The sequence below is a fragment of the Macaca thibetana genome, chromosome 16 (assembly GCF_024542745.1).
Source record: "Macaca thibetana thibetana isolate TM-01 chromosome 16, ASM2454274v1, whole genome shotgun sequence".
Lineage (NCBI taxonomy): Eukaryota > Metazoa > Chordata > Mammalia > Primates > Cercopithecidae > Macaca > Macaca thibetana.
In genome coordinates this window covers 58,925,292-58,950,615 of record NC_065593.1, presented here as the reverse complement: position 1 = coordinate 58,950,615, position 25,324 = coordinate 58,925,292, and the positions used below count along the sequence as shown (strand labels likewise).

The window sequence follows — 25,324 nt, the reverse complement described above, 5'->3', positions numbered from 1 at the left end:
CTGTTTAACGTTCGCAAGTTAGGAAAGTCACTTCTACTCTGTTTTCTTCTAATAATACTGAAAGGCATACTTTTTTTTTTTTTTTTTTAAGAGAAAGGGTCTCACTGTGTAACCCAGGCTAGAGTGCAGTGGCACAATCATAGCTCACTGCATCCTTAACCACCTGGGCTCAAATGATCCCCCTGCCTCAGCCTCCCGAGTGCTCTGACCACGCCCAGCTAACTTATTTGTCGAGATAGGGACTCAAGTGTGTTGTCCATGCTGGTCTCACACTCCTGTCCTCAAGTGATCCTCCCGCCTTGGCCTCCCAGAGTGCTGGAATTACAGGCATGAGCCAAAAAAACCACTTACTTTTAAATTTAGTTACAAATATCGCATGATTTGGCACATTAGTTTCATGTGGGGATGTTTAGTTCTTTGGGTTTTTTTTTAACCTGCTGGATTAAATGAAATGCTGAGAGTTGAAGAAATTGGCTGATTTTACTTTTTTTTTTGAGATGGAGTTTCGCTTTTGTTGCCCAGGCTGGAGTGCAATGGCATGAACTCGGCCCACTGCAGCCTCCGCCTCCTGGGTTCAGGCAATTCTCCTGCCTCATCTTCCCGAGTAGCTGGGATTATAGGCGCCCACCACTATGCCCAGGTAATTTTTTGTATTTTCCGTAGAAATGGGGTTTCACCTTTTTGGCCAGGCTGGTCTTGAACTCCTGACCTCAGGTGATCTGCCCACCTCAGCCTCCCAAAGTGCTGGAATTACAGGCATGAGCCACTGTGCCCAGCCTATTTTACTTTTTTTTTTTTTTTTTTTTTTTTTTGAGACAGAGTTTTGCTCTTTTTGCCCAGGCTACAGTGCGGTGGGGCGATCTCGGCTCACTGCAATCTCCGCCTCCCGAGTTCAAGTGATTCTCCTGCCTCAGCCTCCTGAGTACCTAGGATTACAGGCATGCGCCACCATACCTGGCTAATGCTGTATTTTTTTTTTTTATTTTTTTTTTCTCCATTTTGGTCAGGCTGGTCTCAAACTCCCAACCTCAGGTGATCCGCCCGCCTTGGCCTCCCAAAGTGCTATTTTACTTTTAATTGTGTATTTATTGCCACTTTGAGCTATATTCAAAAATTCCTTTTTTGAAAAAGAATATTTAAAGCCAGACCCCTCCAGCAGTTTGCTGTGTCTCTGTATGACTAGGTTAAAATACACAAGTCTGAAAGCTTCAATGACACCTTCGTCAGTATAAATTCTAGAGACTTCACGTGCCAGCCGAGGTGAAGTAAGCCACCTACAGCCTCTCTGTCCCACTCATTACAACGAAAAGCTCTGGTCAGGTTACAGAAAAGCAACTACCAAAGACTACAAATGAGCAGGAATGGTTGGGACTGGAGTCACAGTCAAATAAATCTCTAAATGTAAAACACTTTATTCGGGAAGCAGGATTTACAGTTGAAGGCATACAGGCAGACCAGGTGGGCTTCAGTAGATCTTGATGAACAAAGAAAAGGTTGGAGGTTTTATAAAGAGGAGAAGTGTTTCGCGTTGCTCTTTGAGAAGGTTCTTTGACACGAGTAAGGTTTTGGGGAGCTGGCAAGTTCCGACTGGTGAGTGGGTGAGACTAGTCTTCGAGTCACAGCAGGTTGTGTTGCCATTAGTTAAAACTGGTGTCAAGTGACAGCAGGCAGTTTCAGCGGCCAGGCTGGCAGAGAACTGCGTTCCTCGAGGATATTTTGTGGCCCGAGTGCTTTCCCCTGGCCCCTTGACTCTGGTTGAGTTGGGTGTGACAAGACTGACCCAGTTTGTATGATCAGCTTTCACAATGACAGTGACAGTCATGATGGGGATGGGTTTTGAGGGCCTTTCCCTCTCCTTTGCTGTGGAACTGCACAGGGAATGCTGATGGCAAGGCCTCCAGGGAAGCCACTTATGTCTTCACCACTAGAGAACAGGGGGCTCTGCATGTTGGCGAGAGCAGGGGGTGCCACACTCCAGCACATCGTGTGTTCACCTTCCAACCGGGAAGCTGTCCTTGTTCAGGAGATTTTAGAGCGCGTCTGTCCGTGGGGAGGAGTGGCTAGGCGGGGTGGGTGGTGGTGTCCTAGAACCAGTGCCCCAGGGATGACTGTCTGTGCTTGGGCCAAGTCCTGGAGGTCATAACAGAGGCCGCCTCTGCACAGTGGGATGGGAGAGTGAAGGCTAGACTGACGCACTATTGGGTGACACATGTCTGTATGATTTGGGTTTTTGTAGTGACCGCCATTTGCTTTTATTCTAAAATAAATCAGCATGATTCAGTGTTGCGTAAAAGATAAATATGCAAATGCGAAACTATCTCAATGTGGTGGGTTTATACAAATTTTTCACTTTTTTATGGTAAATACATGTGGAATTTTTTTAATTAGGAGGAAACAAAGGAATTTTCATTCTCAAAAATGAAAACAGCATTCAATAGTTACTTGTATGATACTTGACAAGATTACCGAGCTGAACGTTAATTTGTTCTTCATTGTTAAAAGAAAACTCTAGACAAATTAAATTTAACAGAGTTTAATTGAGCAAAAAACCATTCTTGAATCAGGCAGCCCCAGAACCAGAATAGGTTCAGAGCGACTCCGGGACTGCCATGTGGCCGGATACTTTCATGGGCAGGAAGGAAAGTGACTCCAGAGAATGGAGGAGCCGCAGCAGCTGGATTGGTGGCCGCAGGGGGTCTGCCTTGCTTGAGCCCGGTTTGAACAGTTGGCTGTCCGTGGTAGTCTGAGACTCAGCTGCCTGTCACAAGACCAGGCTGTTTACACATCAGGCTGGGTTACGGTTCACCACGTATATGGAACCATTAGGCCAAATGTAAAACATGTACGGAGGCAACCTTTAGGCGAAACTTAATTTAACATCATAGAAATCTTGAGGCCACTTGTTTGCGCACCCAGCCTGGATCAGCCATAATTCTTGCTTCATGCCACACTCATCACTAGTCCATATTTGGCCTCCTTTTAAGTAGTTAGTTAACAGGTATTTTTATAGCATAATGGGTTTCCCCAAACCACCACCCAACCAAAACCCAGACCTTGATGATGACCTGCGCTCACCACACAGGGCCCTTGATGCGCACACGCCTGCCACCCCGCCCCGTGACCACTGCCCTGAGTGCCAGGCTCATCATCCCTTCCACGCCCTTTCTAAATTGCTACTATGCATCTGTGTGCATTCATTAAAACTATTACTTTTCTTTCAGATTTTAAATTTGTTAAAGGCTTTAGTGCTGAATGTGATTTTGAGGACTCTTTAAAAAAAAATGCTTTTGGTTGGAATGTGGACATTTTCCACTTAGCTTTGTGTTGCTGGTGTTCCTCCATATCCATGTGTGTTTAGCTAGAGTACCCCCCTCTAACTGCCTGTAACATTCCACTCTGCGAATATGCCACACTGTGTGCACCTGCTACTCCTTAATGGACACTTGAGCTTTTCCAGCTTCTTCCCTTACTTGTTTGTTTTGCTTTGCTTTGGTGTATTGTATTGTATTTTTGCTATTATGAACAGTGATACTTTGAACATTCTTTTCCGTGTGTGCTTTTGAACACATGCAAGAATTCCATATGTATTGAAAAGCAGAGTTGCCGGATCATAGTGTATAGGAATGTTCAGTTTTAAGGGATCATGGGAAGGTGCTTTCTCAGTGGTTGTGCCATTTTACACTCCTGCAGTGGTGATGGAGACAGCCTGTGACCCACGTCCTTTCTAGTTCTTGGCATTGCCATTCTTGTACATTTTTGCTGAGTAGGTTTAGAATGATATCTCGTGTAGCGTTGATTCACATTTCTCTGATATCGCATGATGTTGAGCATTTCCTCATATTCAGTGGCCATAGGTATGTCCTCATCTTTGAGATGTCTGTTCATCCATTTTTCTGTCGGCTTTTTAATGCTCTTGTGGATTTATATGTAGGTTTTCAATCCTGGTTATGATGGATGTCGCCCCCACCTTTTTGCTTTTCATTTTAAGACAACTACAAATGCTACCAAGGTTATGTGTCATCATCACTTCATAGATCTCCTCCAGCGTCTCTTGGAGCTTTCTCCCCTCTAACTTTAGCCTGTCATCTGCAAGTGTCTTCCTCATGAGTCTTTTTGTGACAAGTCTTCTGAGGCCATATGTGCCTCTGAGAGTATTTTTGTCATGCTCACACATTTGAATGACAGTTTGGCTGGATACAAAATTCTGGGTTTTAACTTACTTTTCTTTAATAAATTAAAAACATCAACTGGGGGTGGTGGCTTACACCTGTAATTCCAGCACTTTGGGAGGCTGAGGCGGGTGGATCACCTGAGTTAGTAGTTCGAGACCAGCCTGACCAACATTGTGAAACCCCACCTTTACTAAAAATACAAAATGAGCCAGGCGTGGTGGCAGGAGCCTGTAATCTCAACTACTCGGGAGGCTGAGCCAGGAGAATCACTTGAACCCTGGAGACAGAGGTTGCCATGAGCCAAGATCACACGACTGCACTCCAGCCTGGGTGACAGAGCGAGACTCTGTCTCAAAAATAAATAAATAAAATAAATAAATAAAAATAAAAACACCACTCCATTGTCTTCCTGCATCCTGTGTTGATCTGATTCTTGTTTCTTTGAATGTGATCTGCTCTTTCTTTCTGGAAGCTTTGTATGTATTTTCATTGTCTTTTTAATATTCTTGATCTTTACTACAATGTATCTAATTTATGATGTTCTTCATCTGTATAATGTATCATAATACCTCACAGAATGTGAGGATTAAAACAATCAGTATAAAAGACATAAACAATGACCACCAGATAATAAGCACCAAATAAGCATCAGCTGTGTTATATTATCATTCTATTCAGCTTTATGGATTTTTTGAGCCATTTTTATTACCTCTGCCTTTGCCCGGTCTTTGACCTTTCGTTGCTCAGTAACACTCTAATGTAGGTGAATGAAAGAAATCGTGTAAAACGTGAAACCAGTAGTTAGCAATTCTGGTATAAAGATAATTTACATTTTTGGCTAAAACGAAGTTTGTGTACGAAATGACTGATTTATGCATGCTACTCTTATTCATATAGCCATACTATAATAAAGTTGCATGATAATCCTATTTTAATTTTTTATTTAAGGGAACATTATATTTTCAGTGAATTTATAATAATGCTTATTTCCCAGCCAATAATTATTTTTATAATTTTTAAGTCTCTGTCTAATTCCAATATCTGGCCAACTATGAATCTGTTTTTGTTGATGGTTTTTTCTCTTGATTTTAGATAGTATACCATCTGTTGTGGATGAGGCATTGTAGACATTCTAGATTCTGTTATTTTCTTTTGGGCAGTTAACACTGGTCTTGTAGAGGCTTGGTTATAGGACTAGGCTCTTTTGGCCTTGATCTTAGTTCTAAGGTGCGGTTCGTATTCCCTCTGGGGTGTCCATGGAATGCCTCAGATGTGATCAAGCCCTGTAATTTGGCAGGACCTGATCTCCTCTGTCTTCACAGTGGCAAGCAGATGTTAAAATCTCTCCTCTGCGTTTTCAACCTTCCTGCTGTCCTCCACGGGGATCCTGGGAATATTATCCTGTGTGTGTGCCCTTCAGGAGCCAGCCTCCGACTTGGGGAAGGTTTACATGCGGGTTTTGGCTCCCTTCTTCCTAGGGCTTTTGCCTGCAATATCCTGGCAGCCTTGAACGTGGTCTCAGCCCAGTAAGGCTGCTGCCTTTCAGTTGCATGCTATCCCCCACGTGACGTGTGAGTGAGGAGCACCCCTGGGAAAAGCCAGATGAAGGTGATTCATCCAGAGTTATTCTCGTTTTCTAGGGGTCACGGCCCTTCCAGTTCCTGCCTGCATTTGTTTGTTGTTCAGAATCTTCAAATGGCTTTTGAATATTTTGTCCAGAGCTTATCATTATTGGCAAAAGGATTAGTCTGATATAAGTGATTCTGTCATTACTGGACTCCAGAAATCCCAGTCAATAAGTACATTATGGATAAAAAGACAAAGCATGGTTCGCATAGGACTCAGATTTGAAAATGCATTTCCTGTAGATCATTTTTATCCACAGAGAAATTCTAGTTTGCCTGGGAGCACCGTAGGAGCTGCATGTATTTGCGCTGGTGCAGAGGTGTCTGGGCACAGCCGAGGAGAGCATCTGCAAGTGAAGCCAGCAGAGGAGACCACTCAGAGTGGCACTGACTGGCTCGGGGAAGCATCGGGGCCACACGGGACACTTGACGCCGTGGGAAAGGGCTGCTCTCTAGCTTCAGGCAAACGCGGGCCTCACTTTTATTTTCTCGGCTCTTTGAACAATAAAACACTGACTACTGCAGCCACCACCAAGAATATAACTTCCTCTCTGCGGGCTGAGCCAGGTATCACTTCCTGAGAGAGTGAGCGTGGCTGGCAGCCGTGCTTGGGGTCCAGGACGGCCAGCTCAGCCTCCCCTCGCCCTGCAGGGCTGCAGAAGTGAGACCATCTTCACACCCCAGCTCGTTGTCATCCTCGTTCTGGATCTCTCAGTTCCTCTCCCATTTCCTATCCCACTGCTATGGGTGCCCTCCTGGGTCCGCCATTCCCCATAGAGGAGTCACTTCCACGTCTCCCCCGAAAGTGCCTGACCCTTGTACTGCGCCCTCCCCTGGGCTACTGTCCTTCTCCAGGCTTCTTCCATTGCTCACTTCCAGCCAGCAGTCCGCGAGTGTGTTTTGCAAATGTGGTGCTTGCTCTGCACCTGCCATTATGTTTTTAAGGTGTATTATTTGTTCTTAATTTTAAAAGTAGGTGAATTAAACATTTTGTATTTCTCCTACTAAAAATACTGCGTTGGCTTTTTACTCTGCGGCCTTGGTTCTGCCCCACTGTATGCCAGTAGCCTGGGTGGGAGGAGAAATGCTTTCCCTACCTCCTGTTGGTGCCACATTAGAGAAAGCCTGTCCGGCTCCACACGCACTCCTAAGGATGGACTTGCCTCAGACATGAAGCCAGCTATGACCTGTAGGATTTTATGATTATGAACGTGACATAATTGCATTTGCATTTCTTTTGTGTGCCTTAAGGCTACTCATTTATTCTACTCCAGCAGGCTCCCCAGCTCACTTCCTTAAGAAAGAAAGAAGTGGCAAGTCCAGTCCACTCCGGTGTCTCGTTTGGAGACTGAGCTTTATTAAGCATCTCGGCGCTCCTCTCCAGGGACTGGGCTTCGTGTGGCTGCAAATGGCTCCTCTCCTTTCTCCTGACAACTCACTGTGGCAGCTCTGTAGTCTCGCGCCTTGACAGGATGGCAATGACATTTTCTTTACAAATCTAAAACTGCCGAATTAAGGAAATCCGAGTGTACTTGTTCACCAGGGCAGTCCCTGTCCCCACCTTTAACTCTTTCCTTTTCCTGCAGGTCTGTTGAATTTCCTGGGTGACTGTTCCGTTCGTGGCATTCACTCACGTTCTCTTCTTTCTCTGCAGGTTTTGCATGCAGAAATGTGTCAGTCTGGTGCCTGGCGTCACACTGGATTTGATAGAAAAGTAAGTAGGATTTTTAAGCTCTTGTGGCTCTCTGGAGCTGATGAGTTTCTTTTCCTTTTTGAAGGCTCTTGCTTCTCAGAAGTACTTTCTATCAGCGTGGCATGTTCCCTTTCATGTGGCTACGTTCTTTTGTTCTCTGATTAAGGCTGTGGTTGTGATTGTCACCCTGGGGCTTAGTGCAGGAGATAACCAAACATGGGCCATATGAAAAGAAAAACAATAAAAAGCTGGATTCCTTTGAACATTTAAAAAATCTCCAGACTTTAAGCCAATACAAGAACATACCACTTCGCATACAGATCATTTCTGCTGCCACTGAAACGGCAGCTAGATCATAGCTAGCTCTTACCTTATTTTCTGAAACTGTCGCTTTAATATTCTGTAACTTTCCATCCCCTACCCACCTGTCTCCATCCAATTTCCATTTTACTATCTCAGGGCAAACTGATTTCAGAACCTGAGCGATGAAGTGATGGGGTTTAGTCAGGCCTCCCATGAAGAGTCAGTGGCACTTGCCTCCTGTAATCCTTCCGGTCCCATTGGCCGACCTGTCTGTCCCTCGCTGTGATCTCTTTGGATCTGAAGTGGCGTCTCAGGACCCGGAGCGTGGCCTGCACTGCCTTGTTCTGTTTGTTTGTGCGTCGGATTCATCGTGACTCATCCTGAGTCATCCAGGCAGCATGGAAGAACTTTGGAGTTATTTTAAACCCTTTGGCTTGGAACCCCATTTCTTCTAGAATTAACATGCAAGATAATTGTTTTCTACATCTTAATATACAAAGTTGTATCTTAATATTAGGACCTGAATTTACTAAATTAGGCAGGAAAAGCAAACCCACTTCCAAGTTTCTCTTGTGAAAACATACTTGCCTTGTGTATCGGGGAAAAATACAAAATATTATGTGTCAGCGTTCACGAGGGCACGGTGAGCTCCATCGTGGTTCACTCCCGCCGTGGAACATGGCCGTGTGGCCAGTAGGAAGGCCGGGGAAGCTGCGCTGGTCCTGATGTAGAGTGGTCTATCAGATGTGCTAAGTGAGCACTCCCCAGCATGGGTACCTGACAGAGCATAGTGCCCAGAGGCTTTCCAAGCAGTGCAAGCTGTGACTGAAAAGACTGTTTCAGATAGTGGAGTCTCTGAGAAGCATCACATGGAAAATAACTTAAAAAAAAAAAAATCGGGACTAAATGATCTGTGCTCCCCTCCCCTTCTGTTTGGTTTGGTTCCCTGATGAGATTTCATGAGATGTGTTAACTGGTCATTGCTGTGCGCTTTCTTTGGGACTTTTATTTCCCCCTCTGTTGTCTGAGTTTCAGAACTCTCTATTCCCTGTAACGTATAGATTGCCCCCACCACTCCTGCCCCTCCCCACACACGTACCAGATGCGTATCCCAAATCTAAAATTCCAAAATCAAAAATACTCCAAACTTTTAAAAAAAGTTTTAAATGAATTTAAAAAAGAAATAGACATGGGCATCTTGCTGTATTTGGCCAGGCTGGTCTTGAACGCCTGGCCTCAAGTGATCCTCCCACCTCCACTTCTCAAAGCACCAGGATTACAGGTATGAGTGATTCTGGCTGTGCCAGGCCAAAATCGGGAACTTTATGAGCACTGACATGCTACTCAAAGACAATGCTCTTTGGAGCATTTTGGACTTTGTGTTTTCGGATTAGTGATAAATCCAAAAAACTTAACTGGTAAGTATAATGCAGATATTCCAAAATCTGAAAAAATTCAAAATCCGAAACACTTCTGGTTCCAAGCATTTCAGATAAAGGGACACTTCACCTGTGTATATATATTATATATCTAATTTATTAAATAAACCATATCCATTAATATTTCAGCAGTTATATTTTATCCTCGCTGGGCTGGCTTATTTAGGCAGCTCTTGGGTGAAAACTGTCTTGGCGTTTTCCATTTGTTGTGCCTCCCTGTGGCTATTTCCGTGGTTTCCTCTGGAGGTGGGAGGGCCGCAGTATCCTTTCTCCTCTGCCTGGTAGCAGGAGCCCGAGCCTTGCCCACACCTCCGTCTCCGTGTGGGTCAGTGTCTTGTCTCCGTCCTGGACGGCTGCTGTGTGCTGTTCTGTCCACCCTGGGCACCTGTGCCTGTGGCTACTCCAGACAGGGCCCTGCCAGCGCATGTTGAGCCACGTGAGCTCAGGCAGCACCACGTGTTCCACGTCTCCCGCGCAGAAAGGGCTGTTAAAAATCACCTAGTGATTACGACAAAAAATTGTTTTAAGTTATTGAGTCAAACCCCTTATTTTACTGAAAGAGAACCTGGTATTTGGTCCACTTCAGCTCCTGGGTGACCTTTTCTGCCTGGTTCGGGCAGGGCTGGCCTAGAGCTCAGGTCTCGGGACGGCCCCGCCGGGGTCTGCCCAACACAGGGAGGTTTCCTAGAGCTCAGGTCTCAGGACGGCCCCACCGGGGTCTGCCCAGCGCAGGGAGGTTCCCTAGAGCTCAGGTCTCAGGACGGCCCCACCGGGGTCTGCCCAACACAGGGAGGTTTCCTAGAGCTCAGGTCTCGGGACGGCCCCACCGGGGTCTGCCCAACGCAGGGAGGTTTCCTAGAGCTCAGGTCTCGGGACGGCCCCGCCGGGGTCTGCCCAACGCAGGGAGGTTTCCTAGAGCTCAGGTCTCGGGACGGCCCCGCCGGGGTCTGCCCAACGCAGGGAGGTTTCCTAGAGCTCAGGTCTCGGGACGGCCCCGCCGGGGTCTGCCCAACGCAGGGAGGTTTCCTAGAGCTCAGGTCTCGGGACGGCCCCGCCGGGGTCTGCCCAACACAGGGAGGTTTCCCTCGAACAAGACTTTGGTGTCGGAACAACCAGCTGCCTCCCGTTTCTTTCCAAAACTTAAAATGTGCAGCATGACATCCTCAGCGTGACTCACAAAAGAAAAAAAATTGGTAAATTGGACTTCATCCAAATGTAAGATGTTTACTCTCTGAAAGACACTGCTAATATGAAAAGACAAGCTATAGACTTGGAGAAAATATTTGGGAGTCACATATCTGACAAAGAACACTTGTATCCAGAATGTATAAAGATATCTCAGAACTCAAAAATAAGGGGGAAAAAGCAATTAGAAAACAGACAAAAGACATGAGGAGACACTTCGCCAAAGAGGATTTAGGGATGGCAAATATGCATTAAAACCCAGTGAGACAGCACCGTGTGTCCCTGTTAGAATGGATGACATTTAAAAGGCTGACCAATCCCGTGTTGAGAACTCACATCGCAGCTGCTGGGAATGCAGAATGGTGCGGCCACTCTGGAAGTACTGTCAGCTTCTCATCAATGTCCACACACCTGCCAACGTGTCCCCGCATTCCCACTCCTGGATCTGTACCTGGAAGAGTGAAATCTTAGGATCACACAAAACCCTGTGCGTGAACGTTTGTGGTAGCTCTGTTCATTCCCCCAAGCCGGAAGCAACCCAGATGTCCCTTGCAGGGCAAATGGATCCAGACTGTGGTGCATCTGTATGGTGGAATTCTGCTCAACAGGAAAAAGGGACAGGCTTTCTGTATCCACCGCCATTCGGGTGGTTCCCAGAAGTATCACACTAAGTGTCAGAAGCCCGTCTCCAAGGGTGGCACACGGTTCGATTCCCTTTCCGTGACCTTCTGGGAAAGACAGAACATGGGCCGGAGAACAGATCAGCTGTCGCCAGGGATCAGAGGGGTGGACAGTGTGGCTGTGGGGCTAGCGGGAGGGGCCTGCGTGGGGCCTTGATGCTGGTGTGGTTCCACAGATCCACCCACGCGTTCCAGTCCATAGCATGTGCACCTGCAGAAGTCATTTTGCTGTTTGACAACTGAAGTAAAAGTAATACATAATGTAGGGGAGGAAAAAAAACCTCACGAGAGCGAGTAGGCCGGAGAGTGCAGACCAGAGGCAGCACAGGGCTGGCCGCCACCTACGAACAACAAGCCACGGGCCTGGGGAACGAGGGGTGCAGGGAAACGGAGAGGTGGATTTGGGAGAGGATGTGAACTCTACAGCAGCGTGCTCTGTTGTTTCTGGGAAGATACCTTCACTCTTATTATTAAAATAGGATTCAGTGAGGATTGAAAAAGAAGCAAACACCCTCCCCCATCCACCGTGGATGTTAGTCATTTTCATCAGACGCCCTTTCCCTAAATCATGACGTTAGCGTTTGCAGCCGCTCGTGTTCTTCCCAGAGCCAGTGCGTCCCCTCCCTCCCCAGCACGAAAGGCCCTTCTCAGCCAGTGCAATCGTGACTGCTGGAGGTTAGGGCAGTGTCCTCGTCTTTCTCACTTCTCCCCTTCTCCTGTGCCAAGTGATGCTATGAAGGTGGCTAATTGCTAAAGGTTTATTGTATTTTTAAATTTAAAGAGACAATGAACTGTTAATAGTAGGCAGTTTTCAAAACACACCCTGCTTAGGGATTCAGGGTGTGAGGAGGAGAGTGTGCTGGGAAAAATATGGACGTTGGAGTCAGAGCAGCCCCATCCTTCCCTCCTGACCCTTCTGAGCCACACTCACTGGGCACCTCCTTGCTCTGGGTCTGTCTCTGTCCTGCAGAAGGGACACCACTCGGGTCTCACTGGGCAGCAGCAGTGCCGAGGGCATCACACGTCCTGACACGGCCTCGGCTCTCAGCCCATGTCCACCTCCCGCCAGACACTTCTGCCTTCTCAGCACTTCCCAGAGCTGCAGCTTGGATGGTGGCTGCTGTCACTCCACATTCCTGTAGTTCTGTAAGTGCCTCCCACGCCTCTCCATCTGCCATCAGCTGAGGCACCGACTACTCCCAGGCATCATTGCCCTGGTCCCACTGCAGTTAGAGAGAGATGGCAAGGCGCTGGAGAGGCCGTGCTCTCGAGGCCCATCGCTGAGATGAATTGGCTTAGCAGGCTGTTTTCGGCCATTCTCACACTGCTATAAAGATACTACCTGAGACTGGGTGTATTAGGGTTCTCTAGAGAGACGGAACGAATAGGATAGATATAAATGTGAAGGGGAGTTTATTGATTAATATTAACTCAGACAGTCACAAGATCCCACAGTAGGTCGTCTGCAAGCTGCAGAGCGAGGAAGCCAGTCCGACTCCCAAAGCTGCAGAGCTTGGAGACCTCAGTATTAACCATCACACTGGGCAGTTTATCAATACCAGAGGTTTAATTGACTCACAGTTCTGCATGGCTAGGGAGGCCTCAGGAAACTTACAATCATGGGGGAAGGGGAAGCAAGGCACATCTTACATGGCAGGAGAGCGAGAGCACGCCAGGGAAGGAGAAGTGTCACACTTTTAAGCCAGCGGATCTCGTGAGAACTATCACGAGAACAACCACTCCCATAATCCAGTCACCTCCCACCAGGTCCCCGCCTCGACACGTGGAGATTGCAATTCAAGATGAGATTTGGGTAGGGACACAGAGCCAAACCAGATCACAGTCACTGTGGGCACCTCAGTCTTTACTGAGAATAACTTCTGAAAGTGTGTGGATTTGGGTCTGAGCCGCTGTTCTCTCAAAGCAGTTCAGCAAAAGCACCTGTTTTGGTCGGGCGCGGTGGCTCAAGCCTGTAATCCCAGCACTTTGGGAGGCCGAGACGGGCGGATCACGAGGTCAGCAGATCGAGACCATCCTGGCTAACCCGGTGAAACCCCGTCTCTACTAAAAAATACAAAAAACTAGCCGGGCGAGGTGGCGGGCGCCTGTAGTCCCAGCTACTCCGGAGGCTGAGGCAGGGAATGGAGTAAACCCGGGAGGCAGAGCTTGCAGTGAGCTGAGATCCGGCCACTGCATTCCAGCCTGGGCGACAGTGCCAGACTCTGTCTCAAAAAAAAAAAAAAAACCACCTGTTTTAGTGTCTTCCACTTGGAACCCACGTCACACTCGCAGGGTGAACTCCCGCGGTACCTCCCCTCATAGTGTGACAGAGGTTACATTGAATGCGAGTGGCTGAATTATGTTTATATTTTTTATGCCACGACAAATTCCTAACTGTAGAATTATACAGCACTGGAGAAATCCAGATCTTTGCTCCAAAAGCTGCCCAGCCACAGCTGCCACTAGCTCTATTTCCAAGTGGACGTCAGTTTTTAACTTGCGCAGACAGAGTGACTTCTCCACTTAAAACACTATTTTTACGTTCTTTTAATTTTTAGATTTTGTTCCTCAATTATGTTTAGTCTCATAAGAAAGGTTTTTTGTTTGGTTGTGTGTGGTTTTTTTTCTTGTTGTTGTTTTCCAGACAGGGTTTCGCTCTGCTGCCCAGGCTGGAATGCAGTGACGCCATCTCAGCTCACTGTAGCCTCAACCTCCTGAGCTCAAGTGATCCTCCCACCTCAGCCACCCAAGTAACTGGAACTGCAGGTGCATGCCATCATGCCTCGCTAATTTTTATTTTCTGTTGTTTGGTTTTTATTGTAGAGCCAGAGTTTCCCTATGTTACCCAGGCTGGTCTTGAACTCCTGACCTCAGATGATCCGCCTGCCTTGGCCTCCCAAAGTGCTGGGATTACAGGCATGAGCCACTGCGCCCGGCTGTGTCTTTTGCATATTGTATTATCTACAAAGGACATGAGTTACTTTTTAAATAAGTGATCTTTTTAATCAAATGATCTTCCTGCCTTGGTTTCCCAAAGTGCTTGGATTATAGGCGTGAGCCACCACGCCCAGCCAAAGAAAAGTTTTTAAGAAGTAGATTTGATTTTGCAGTTACAAAGTAAGGCAGAAAATTCAGCACATCTATGTTTAATAGTGTCTTTCATGCTGCTGTGTTTTTTATATTCAGAGGACACTCCTAAAAAAAAAAAAAAAAAAAGACCGGGCGCAGTGGCTTAAGCCTGTAATCCCAGAACTTTGGGAGGCCGAGACGGGCGGATCACAAGGTCAGGAGATCGAGACCATCCTGGCTAACCCGGTGAAACCCCGTCTCTACTAAAAAATACAAAACACTAGCCGGGCGAGGTGGCAGGCGCCTGTAGTCCCAGTTACTTGGGAGGCTGAGGCAGGAGAATGGCGTAAACCCGGGAGGCGGAGCTTGCAGTGAGCTGAGATCCAGCCACTGCACTCCAGCCTGGGCGACAGAGCGAGACTCCGTCTCAAAAATAAGTAAATAAATAAAAAATAAAAAGCCTCATTATTTTTATACTTTATCATTTTCCAAAGATTTCTTCTCGAAATATGTTGATCTTGGTTACAGTGACCTCTTTGGCTCAGACCCTCTTGGCCAGCCCTTCTACTACTTCAGGGCCCCTTCTTTTTTCCACGGGGGTCCCATCAGCATATGTCAACTCCCGTAATGCTAGCCCTCGTGTCAGGGGAGACAGATCCACTCAGAAAGCAGCCGTGCGGTACAGTTCAGAGACAAACAGATCATCATCAAGCTCTGCTGATGAATGTGACCCCTGTGTTCCAGGCAGCCAAGACTGAGTTCCCCCTTGTTTCCCTTCGCTGAGCACGCCAGCCATGTTTGCGATGTCCTTGTGTGTCCCCTGTCCTGAGTGTGACGCTGGGTCCAGGGTGCTTGAGGATGAGCCCCCAGCACATTCTAGGCTGTGCCTGTCACCAGCGTGCCCCGGGCGAGGGAGTCACCTCTCTGACATGGAAGCCCAGAGGCTGTGTTCTGGAAGTAGATGCTGTAACCACCTTCGTCCTTACAGGGCTGGAAATGTGGCAGCGTCCACTATCTGTGGAATGTCCTCTGGAGCCTCCTTGCCCGTGCCACAGGGAAGGACACCATGGATAGGGCTCCCATGCGTCACAGCATGTGGCCAGCAGGGCCACGCCACCTCCCAGGGAGGCATCTGACATGCACAAAACCTTTTTGTATGTTTTTTTCAACACTTTCCTAAAATGCAGTGGTCAGAAGTTAGTTGCCTGCTCCTGCTTGGGGGACCAGTCCCTCAGGGGGTTTGGGAATTGTTCCTCCCAGACTCTGGGGCTGACATGTGGAGAGTGACCGCCTGACCCCTGCTCCAGAGTCAGCAGTTCGGTGCTCCTCTGAGGCCACTCCTCCCATCACAGGTGGGAGCAGGAGCGGTGTGGTCTCGGAAGCCGCACCCTATGATGTGCATTCACCTGAGTGGCCTTCCTGGACTCAGGACTGCGCCAAGCAAGGCTGAGGCACTGCCTCCCTCAGGCAGCATGTGTGTCCACAAACTTCATAAGTAGCCAAGGAATATTTCAAAATATATACATTTTTGAATAGTTGAGAGATTTTAATACAAACATTTGCATAATATTGGCAGAGCTGTCAGTGGGTGCCAGGTGAGAGCCACACGGTTGTCTGGGTGACACCCCCATGTCCCCGCACACCATGACTGCCCTCCTGTCCACCTTGAGACGGAGCTCCGGGTTCCTTGAGTCACACCTATGTTAAAACGTACGCAGTCGTCCATCACTTTCACGTCTGTGCCGGCGAGACCTCCCTGGGGAAGCGTTTGCATTTGCTGCCCTTTTCGCCAAGACCCTCCCAGGAGAGAGATGACCTTTGAACCTAGAGCCAGAGAACTTGCATGGGCGTCCCTGCCTTCCCTACATGAACTGATCTTGGATCCAGGTTGATGGTGGGATAACCTGTTTTTAATTATAGTTTTAAGACCAGGCAGAAACAGGCTCTCGTGCTTGGTCTGATTTCATTTATGTTTTAGCAGTTCATTATTGTAAACAGAATCCTAAGGACTGTAGACCGGGGGGGTGGAAAACCCACGACAACACAGCACCTAGAACGCACCTGTGTGACATGTCGAGCGACACTCATTCGGAACAGATTGTGTGGATGTGCAGATGCCAGGGAGCCTGCAGTACCTGTGCGTACACTAGCTGGGGTTGGACTTGATTTACTCTTAGCTTTTGCCAGCTTTTTAGGGATTCCGAAGAACTAGTTTTGCAGTTTTGTTCTTTTGTCTTAACTCATGACATAGAAATTTCTTGCCCTCGAGAATACCTCTGTTGCCACTAAGCGTGAGGATGACGTTGGTTCCTGGGTCCCACCTGACTAGCGTGACAAGTCACGTGATGCAAGGAGACTAACGGGCCTGTGTTCTTGGGCTTCTTGTTTCCATCAAGCTTCATGACCTGCAGGAAGTAAAACCAGGTCTGCCTCATGCTCTGCACACCCCTTCGCTCCCCAGTGGCCTCTCTGCACACTCCTTCCCTCTCTGGCGGCTGCCCTGCGCACCCCCTCCCTAACCGGTGGCTGCTCTGCACACCCCTTCCCTCCCCGGCGGCCACCCTGCACACCCCTTCCCTCCCCGGCGGCTGCTCTGCACACCCCTTCCCTCCCCGGCGGCCACCCTGCACACCCCTTCCCTCCCCAGCGGCCTCTCTGCACACCCCTTCCCTCCCCGGCGGCCCTCGTTGGGAGCGTGTGAAGGATGGTCCTGAGTGCAAGCTGTAGATGCCAGGTGGTGATCAGCACGCACGTGTCAGATGGGCAGGTGTGTTTGGCACACAGAGACCTGCACGGCAGGCACCTGCCCCGTGCCCATGTATCCTTGCCTGCTGCCATCTGAGAGGATGTACCCTCGTCCTACAACACCTGGCCCTTGGTGTGCCAGGTCTGCGAGGCCAGAGCTCTCTAGGGGTCGGTGTCGGGGCCATCCTGAGCGGGGAGACGCCGTGCTGCTAAGCGCACAGCAGGCAGCCCCCGGCCGAGAGCCTCAGGACCCCGCTGTCTGGGGTTTGGGGGCTGAGTGTGGCACAGCACCACTTTCATGCCCTTTGGAAGGCCCGGCTTTTGTGACCTGGCCTCCTCACCAGCTCAATGGCAGTTTCAGGGCACAGCGTCCCTGCTGCCCCCAGACGGTCAGAAATCCAACCCGAATCAAATCATTATCCTCGTCTTTGTCAGCACTGGAGACGCGGGGTGGTTTCGTTCCTCAGAACTGCCGCACGATATGTCTTCCATAATAAATGCGGTTTATTTCAAACAGCGGCGCTCAAAATCAAGGCTCCTCAGGAAATCCAGTATTAACCCCTTCCTAGCTTTCGCCACTCTTGTCAAATGGGCAAAACATGTTGTTTAGCATCTCAGCACAAGACGAGAGAAGATCGGGCAGTTTGTGCATAATTATTTAGCAGTCTTTAAGGCTAGGGGAGGAAGTTGCTTTCTAATTAAGCTGCTGTGTCTGGAAGTAAATTATAGTGAACCTTCCTTGAGCGACCCCCCAGTTTCTAATTACGCTAACCTGGCAGCTTGATGAATAAGCCTGTTGCTGCTGCAGTACGTATTTATATCCCGAATCCTTTGAGAGAGTGGCAATAAGATCCATGCTTGGAAATTAAGGGACATTTTTCAGCCCTGAAACCAAGTAATGAAACGCTTAAACAGTGCTAGAAATATTAGAGTTTTCAGAAAGCTCTGGGGAACCTGAGAGATGTGAACCTGTTCTACGAGGCTGCTAGTTAGTATTCTGATCACTGAAGGCTCAGAGCGTACCCAGAACTCACTCATGATTAACATTGATTGTGTACACAGCATATTTTAAACCGCTAACAATCCAGCGTCGTGAATAAATGAGTTTCCGTGTGCTGCTGCTTCGGAGGCTCTGGTAGCACGGCCGCCCCTGTGGACCGGGGACAGCAGGCGCAGGGCTGCAGCCCTGCAGCCCTGAAGCTTGGGTGTGACTCTGGCTCTGAAACCTTCAGCATTGTGTTAGCTGATCTCTGGTTCCCCTCTGTGGGAATTCTGTCTAATCTGAGCCTGGGAATGCAGTACAGAAAACGTAAGGAGACGTGGGAGCCGCTGCTTGAGAGCACGTGGCTATCCACGCTTCCTCGGGAATGATAGTGACTCTAGGAACCATTTACTGAGCCCCGATGGTGCCAGGCACTGAGCTGAGGCCTTTACAAACGTTACCTCTTAGTCCTCCCTGGAGCCCTTCAAGGGTAGGTGCTGTTGTTACCTACCTTTTAAAAGATGGGGAAACTGAGGCACCCAGCAGGCACGGGGCCTACCGAGCACCATACCATTAGGACAAGCTGGGACAGGGATTTGCTGGCAGCCTCCCTGGAGCCTGCATGTCCTTCCCCTCAGCATGAGCTGTGTGAACGGAGCACGGAACCCAGGCCTCTAGAAGGTCTACACAGGGCTGGGCGAGGGGCGGCATTCGCGTCAGAGGCACAGCGGCTGTGATTAGAATTCACTTCACTGAGGCAAGTCATACACATGGATTATGTTTGAAAGGAAAACTATCAAAAGATCCCAGTCTTGATTCAAAAAGTACCTTTCTTTCCAACATAAATATACAATATTGGCGGGTGAAGGTGAAAATCAGTAATTCATTAACGTCTGCCAGTCACTGCTGAGATGAGGAACGAGGCACTAGACTCTGACTTAGAAATGAAGAGGTAGAAACAAATCCCGAGAGATCGCCGAGCGAGGGGGGTGTGAGTAACTGGCGGAAACGTGGCACCGCCGCCACCTAGCAGAAGAGCACCCCTGCCTGCCCGAGCACAGCCTCCTCGGTGTTCCCGTGCGCCCCACACCAGGGCACACGGAGCTGCACTGGGGTCCTTGTGCCCGGGCACCTCTCATTCAAGTGCCCCCACGGGCAGAGGGAAGACGGGCACCAGGTCCCCTTTGTGTTCGATGCACACCCCAGCAAGGCCTCCGTAGCTCATCCGGGTCGGCGGGCGTGGAGGAGGCTCGGTTCTGAGATGAAATTGCGGACGTGCAGCCAAGGGGGAATGTGAGAGGTTCCGAGGTCACCCCAGGGAACCTGCACACAGCACGGAGATCTTCCGTTTCCTTCACAGCGGTACCCAAATCCTGGTCTTTGTCATCCAAACAAAGGCCTGCACAGCAGAGCATGGAGCTGTAACATCTGTGGCACTCACGCCACCTCCTCATGGCTAGGCACCTCCTAGCATCCTAAAGAAAATGTGGGCTGGGCGCGGTGGCTCACGCCTGTAATCCCAACACTTTGGGAGGCTGAGGTGGGCAGATCACGAAGTCAAGAGATCAAGACCATCCTGGCCAACATGGTGAAACCCCATCTCTACTAAAAATACAAAAATTAGCTAGGCATGGTGGCACGCGCCTATAGTCCTAGCTGCTCGGGAGGCTGAGGCAGGAGAATCACTTGAACCCAGGAAGCAGAGGTTGCAGTGAGTGAGCTGAGATGAGGCCACTGCACTCCAGCCTGGTGACAGAGTGAGACTCCATCTCAAAAAAAAAGAAAAGAAAAAGAAAATACGTGTGTCTGGATGTCTCTAAAGGAAGCCTTCACTCTGCAGAGATGCGGGGGCACAGGTTGATTGGAGGGCAGCTTCCGTTCATTGAAGGCAGGTGCAGAGTGAGGAAGAGGCCACGGTGAGGCTGAGCGTGTGCCTGGCCAGTGCCCCTCGGCCGTCCTTTCTGGTGTTGGCATTTGCTCTTGTGTAGGAGTTGTCTCAGACAGCTCAGTACCTATGGGGCACACATCACTGCGGCCACATGACTGGGATGAGGCTCAGCCCCCGTCGATGCCTCTTTTCCAGACGTGTCGTAGTTCGGCAGGTGCACCTCCCTCTGTCCAGTCTGCCGTTCCTCCTTAGCTTTCCCTGAGTCTGTTGCTCTGGCTCCATTGCCCGCACGGCCCTTTGGTTCCTCACAGGCCCTGGTTCTGGAGGGGTGCCCGGAGTGCCTCCTCTGGCAGGGGTGCCTCCTTGGATCTGTTTATCCTGCAGGACTCAGCGCCCCGCCGTCGTTCCTATGTGCGTGGCTGCAGACTTGCAGTCAGTGATAAAGCAGTGTGGCGTGAGTCGCCAGCACAACCGGGGGCCCCAGGTGTGTGGCAGCTTTTCTGGTCCTCATCACAGCTGCCCGGTGAGCAGCCTCTGAGGCCGTCTCCATCTAAACTTCTGGAAACTGAGGCAAGGGAGATGGAAGAACTTGCTGAGAGTCAGAGAGTCACATGAGGGTCCCCTGTTGGTGGTGGAGCCTGTGTCCGTCCCCGCCCCCTCTGCTGGCTTCTGAGTTTGCTGCTCCGTGCTGCATGGTCCCCTCTATCGGAGCCTGGTCGCTGCACCTTGTGGCCCTTCAGAGAAAGACCTCCCGGTTCTGAGGTGCGTGTGTCTTCTGACCTCGAAGCCAGTATGTCATGTGTGAGCGGCCAGTTCGTCAGTGGGGCCTCGGGTTCCAGGCTCGAGCGCACTTTCAGACCCCGCATGTGTTTCTCTGTGTTTGTTTATTCACCGTTCCTTCAGCAGACGTCCGCCGTGGTCTCGCTGTGTGCTAGAGCCTGTCCTAGGCTCTGGAGCCAAGTCCTCGCTTGTTAACTTACACCCTGATCAGGGGAAGAAACACACGTAAGAGGAGTGTGAATGTACCAGGAATGCCATGTGATCGCACACAAGAGTGCCTGGATGCTTCTTTGATTGGGCAGCCTGGTGAGGCCCGTGAAGAGGCAACACTGGAACTGAGACCACCTGGCCAGACGGGAGCAGCCGTGCCAGGACCAGGGGGCAGCGTTCCAGACGGGGAACCCCACAGCCTGTGACCAGGCATGAGCTCAGGCTGTGTGGCAAGGGCCTTCTTTGAAAGAGGGATATGTAGCTTCAGTATTTAGAATTAACACCGCTAACCTGGCAGCCCTTAATGGGTCTACAGGGGCCTATGTGAGTCTGACTCAGAACACTGCATCTGATGGGGAAACTGAGGCACTTAGGAGCTTGATGGCTACCTACAAAGGACATTTTGCTCCATGAATCAGTGGTGTGACCCGCAGTGGCAACGGAAGGGGTGGCGGCACAAGCCTGACTAGTGACTTCGTTTGCCGAGGGAGCGGGGACGATTGACGGCCAGCAGGAGGGCCATGGTGTTCTCACCTAAGAAGGCAGGCGAGCACTCCTTTTGCTAGAAGAGGCTAAGAGATCTCTAAGCTTATTTCCATGGATGATAACCCAAACAGATTTCGTGTGGCTGCGTGTATAGCTGCTGTGTCTTACAGCTGTTTTTGGAGACCAGAATGTGCCTCCCCGAAATATGAAGGATTGTTGGGCTGAAGACAATTAAGAAGCAAGTGCAAGAGAGCTGCTTGCCTGCCCTGTTTCCCTAAAGCAAGACACAGATCTGCAGAGACAAAGGCACCCTGTCCCACGCCCGTCCCAGGGAGGACAGCAGTGAGCCCCGAAGACAGCTCCGGGCCCACGCGGAGGTGTTTCCTTCATTTTATAGATGAAGTGACTGAGTCTCAGAGAGGTTAACTAACCTGCCCAAAGTCACACAGCTAGGAGTGGCCGAGCCTGGAGGACTCCAGCCTAGGTCTGTGTGATGCCAGCCTCAACTCTGCTCTGGCTCGCGCGTGGGAGGACGTCCATCCCGCCTGGAGACGTCTGTGTGATGCCACCCTCAACTCTGCCCTGGCTCGTGCGTGGGAGGACGTCCATCCCTTCACGTCCCTCCGTGTGTTTGTGGGTGTGCATTCTGAGGAAAGTGGCATGAGTTTTATGCATCAAGATGCCTGGTCTCAAAGGGCAGGTTCCATGTGGACCTGACAAAAAGAGGGGATGTGTGCAGCATGGGAGGAGAGACTGGAGGGGACGTGTGCAGCATGGGAGGAGAGACCGGTCATTTGGACCCAAGCCCTCGGTGCCCGGTGGTAGGAGGAGTGCTGACCTTCTGTGTGATGCATGCGCACCAGGAGAACCTCAGAGGATTATCCCAGAAATCAGGCATAGCCACACAAGGCTGGCTGTATTTGGAAACTCTTTCCTGGGGTGTTTGAACAAATTCACAGGAAGAGACAGAATTTACAACCAGGCTAGGAAGTGACTCTGGGATTTCAGCATCTTTTCAGAGGCAGAAAGATCCAGATGAGCTCAGGACAGTCGGGGGAAGTTGGTGGCAAATCTCTGTCAGAAAACCGTGGAGTGTTTGTGAAAGATACTTCCCCGGCAGGAGAGCTCCACGTGCCATCCTGAAAGCTCACCCTCCCCTCCTCCCACCCTCCCACCCTCTTTAGGCCAGATTTTTGCAGAGAAGCTCCCGGGTGAGGTGCAGCGTGCAGGTGAGAGGGGCGTCTGGAGACAGCCTGGAGGCGGCCGGTGCCTCCAGAGGGAAGTGCTCCCCACCCCAGCTCCGCTGGGGCCTGTGCTCCTTCCCCTTATTTTAGGAGCTGCCTTTCCCGGTGTGGCCGGCCTTTCGGCAGCTTCTCAGGAGGCTCTGCCTGGAGGTGGCTTCTCCCACGTGACTCAGGATAGGTCTGTCTGAAGGTCGGCCCTGCCACTGGGAAGCCCATGGAAAATCCGCTTTTGCAGGAGCGCTTCAAAAATAAACATGGGCTCAGATGTCTTTCTGAAGGGCTTTGGAATCTGCCCGTTTAATAAAAAAGAATCTGCTTTTCATTATGTCATCAACATGTTGAATAAGAAAATGGGGAATGACCCCTCGCCTCGCTGTGGCCCCATCTCTCCCTTTGGTTTTTGTTTGCAGCCTCCAGAGTGGCCGTTCCTGTCCATTGTTGTTGTTGACTGACTCCAGGAAGGGGCAATAATTTCTCGTTCTATCATAAGTCAGGTAAAAGGTGAATTATCTCCTGTAATATTAACTCTGCTTACTGTTAAGTCAGGGAAACTTCCTCCAGAGTTCAAACTTGCATTTACTGCACAAGTAAAGATGAGCAGAATTCTGTACTAGGGGAGCCATTAAATGCAGAAAGATGGGATCCAAAGAGATGGTAGCACTGTGCATGTGAACCATTTGATTTAGAAACCAAGCAGAGATTTTTAAAAATCGGTAAAAAAACAAGCCGCCTCTGGTGGTTTTTAAAAGACCAGTCAGCTTATGCAGAGGTGGAATCATGGAACTTTCTAGTTTCTAATGTCTCTCAGGTGCCATGTTCACACCAAACCGTTTCGATAACCCTGAGCCAGTATATCCTCCTGGAGAAATTGACAACTGCTTCATTTAAGTCAACGTTTTTCAGATTTCAAGTCATGGTTGATTAGTGGCTATGAAACCCGTTAGGTAGGTCACAGCCAGCATTTTAAAAAAGAAAATATCTTTGTTTTCCTAGTAAGACGAGTGTTCCTGGTTCTGTTGCTGGAACATGTTTCTCTCTTTTTGTTTGTTTGTTTTTGTTTTTGTTTTTTGGATGCATGGAGAGAGTATGAAACTGTGAATATGTATCTTTATATGTGGTCGTGTATGTGTGTTTGGTCACCAAAAATCGTCCTACGGCTCATGATCAAAAAAGTTTGAAAGCTTATTATTTAAATGATCTCTATCTTATGTTAATTGGGAACCTAGACACGCTGACCACCTTAGTGGCCTGTACTTTAGTTCGCATCAGTGTTGTGAATACCTCGTCGTTTTCTAAGAACAACCTTGCCCCAAATCCCTGCTCTGCCATCATCAGCCTTGTGCCATATTATGGTTTCCTATAATCTGTCCCATTTTTAATTAGGAATATTGCGTATACGTATATCTTTTTTCTTTGATTTTTTTTCTTTTTTTAAAATTTTCTTTGCTTATACATACATCTTAACAGCCTCTTCTTGTTGAAGAAATAATTTGGACAAGTTTTTATATTTTACTCTAAAAGCTCATTTCCCTTTTGACCACATGCATTCCCTCTCCAAACTGAAGAAGGCCAGATTAACCGCACCCACTTACCCTTCCTGGGAGAATGAACAAACCTTTTATCATCAAGATATGTCACCCTTTATCTCGGGTAATGCCTTTTGCCTTAGAGTCCACGTTTTTATAGTATCATAGCTAAACAACTGTCTCTTGGTTAGTGTTGGCAGAAAGCATCTTTTTTATCCGTGTATAGATAAGGTATATCTCTTTGTCGGCAATATAGTTAGCTTTTATGTAGTTTTGTTTCTAAATAGAGATGGAAAATGTTTGGTTTTAATTATTTAGTTTGTTTACATTTAGTGTAGTAATTGACATACTTGGGTTTAAGTCTGCCTCCTGTTTACTTCATCCTTTCTTTTCCTATTGCTTTTTATTCTAGCCTCCCCCCGCTCCTTTTTTCTTTTTTGAGATGGAGTCTCACTCTTGTCGCCCAGGCTGGAGTGCAATGGTGTGATCTCGGCTCACTGCAACCTCTGCCTCCTGGGTTCAAGTGACTCTCCTACCTCAGTCTCCCAAGTAACTGGGATTACAGGCACACACCACCACACCTGGGCAATTTTTGTATTTTTATTAGAAACAGGGTTTCACCATGTTGGCCAGGCTGGTCTTGAACTCCTGACCTCAGGTAATCCTCCCACCTCGTCCTCCCAAAATGCTGGGGTTGCAGGCGTGAGCCACCATGCCCAGCCAAGCCCCCTTTATTTAACCTTTCTTTTTTCTCCTCCCTTATCATCTTTTGGGTTGATTTAGCAATTTTATTACACCTTTCTTCTCTTCTGTTGGCTTGTTAATTTTATATTCTTTTACTATACTTTGAGCATCCTATTTTTTCCGTTAACTGCCAGATACTATATGCCTTAGACTTTGCAGGCCGTGTAAGGTCTCTGCCTCATATTCTTCCTATCGTTACAACGCTTTAAAAACCATTCTTAGCCTGGAGGGCTTAAAAAAACTTGCTGCTGGCTGGATATGATCCTTGGGCCATGGTTTTGGTTAACTGCTTTAGAAGCTACAGCATGCATGCTACTAAAATCTAATCGAAGCATGGCACAGTGGCTCATGCCTGTAATTCTAATGCTTTGGAAAGCTGAGGCAGGCAGGAGGATCACTTGAGGCCAGGAGTTCAAGACCAGCCTGGACAATATAATAAGACCCTATCTCCACCAAAAAAAAAAGTCAGGCATGATGGTGTGCACCTGTAATCTCAACACTTTGGAAGGCTGAGGCACGAGAATTGCTTGAGACCAAGAGTTCAAGACCAGCC

General features: G+C 48.9%; 2 protein-coding genes across 2 annotated transcripts in view; both read left to right on the top strand.

Moving 5' to 3' along the window:
* Positions 1–25,324, top strand: part of RPTOR (regulatory associated protein of MTOR complex 1) — a 425,447-nt gene that overhangs the window by 237,805 nt on the left and 162,318 nt on the right. Inside the window, exon 7 of the mRNA XM_050764125.1 lies at positions 7,452–7,511. Within this exon, the coding sequence (XP_050620082.1) occupies positions 7,452–7,511 (60 nt within the window). The remainder of the gene's footprint in view (positions 1–7,451; positions 7,512–25,324) is intronic.
* Positions 19,735–25,324, top strand: part of BAIAP2 (BAR/IMD domain containing adaptor protein 2) — a 318,844-nt gene continuing 313,254 nt past the window's right edge. Inside the window, exon 1 of the mRNA XM_050764029.1 lies at positions 19,735–19,744. The gene's annotated coding sequence lies outside the window, so the exon portion shown is untranslated. The remainder of the gene's footprint in view (positions 19,745–25,324) is intronic.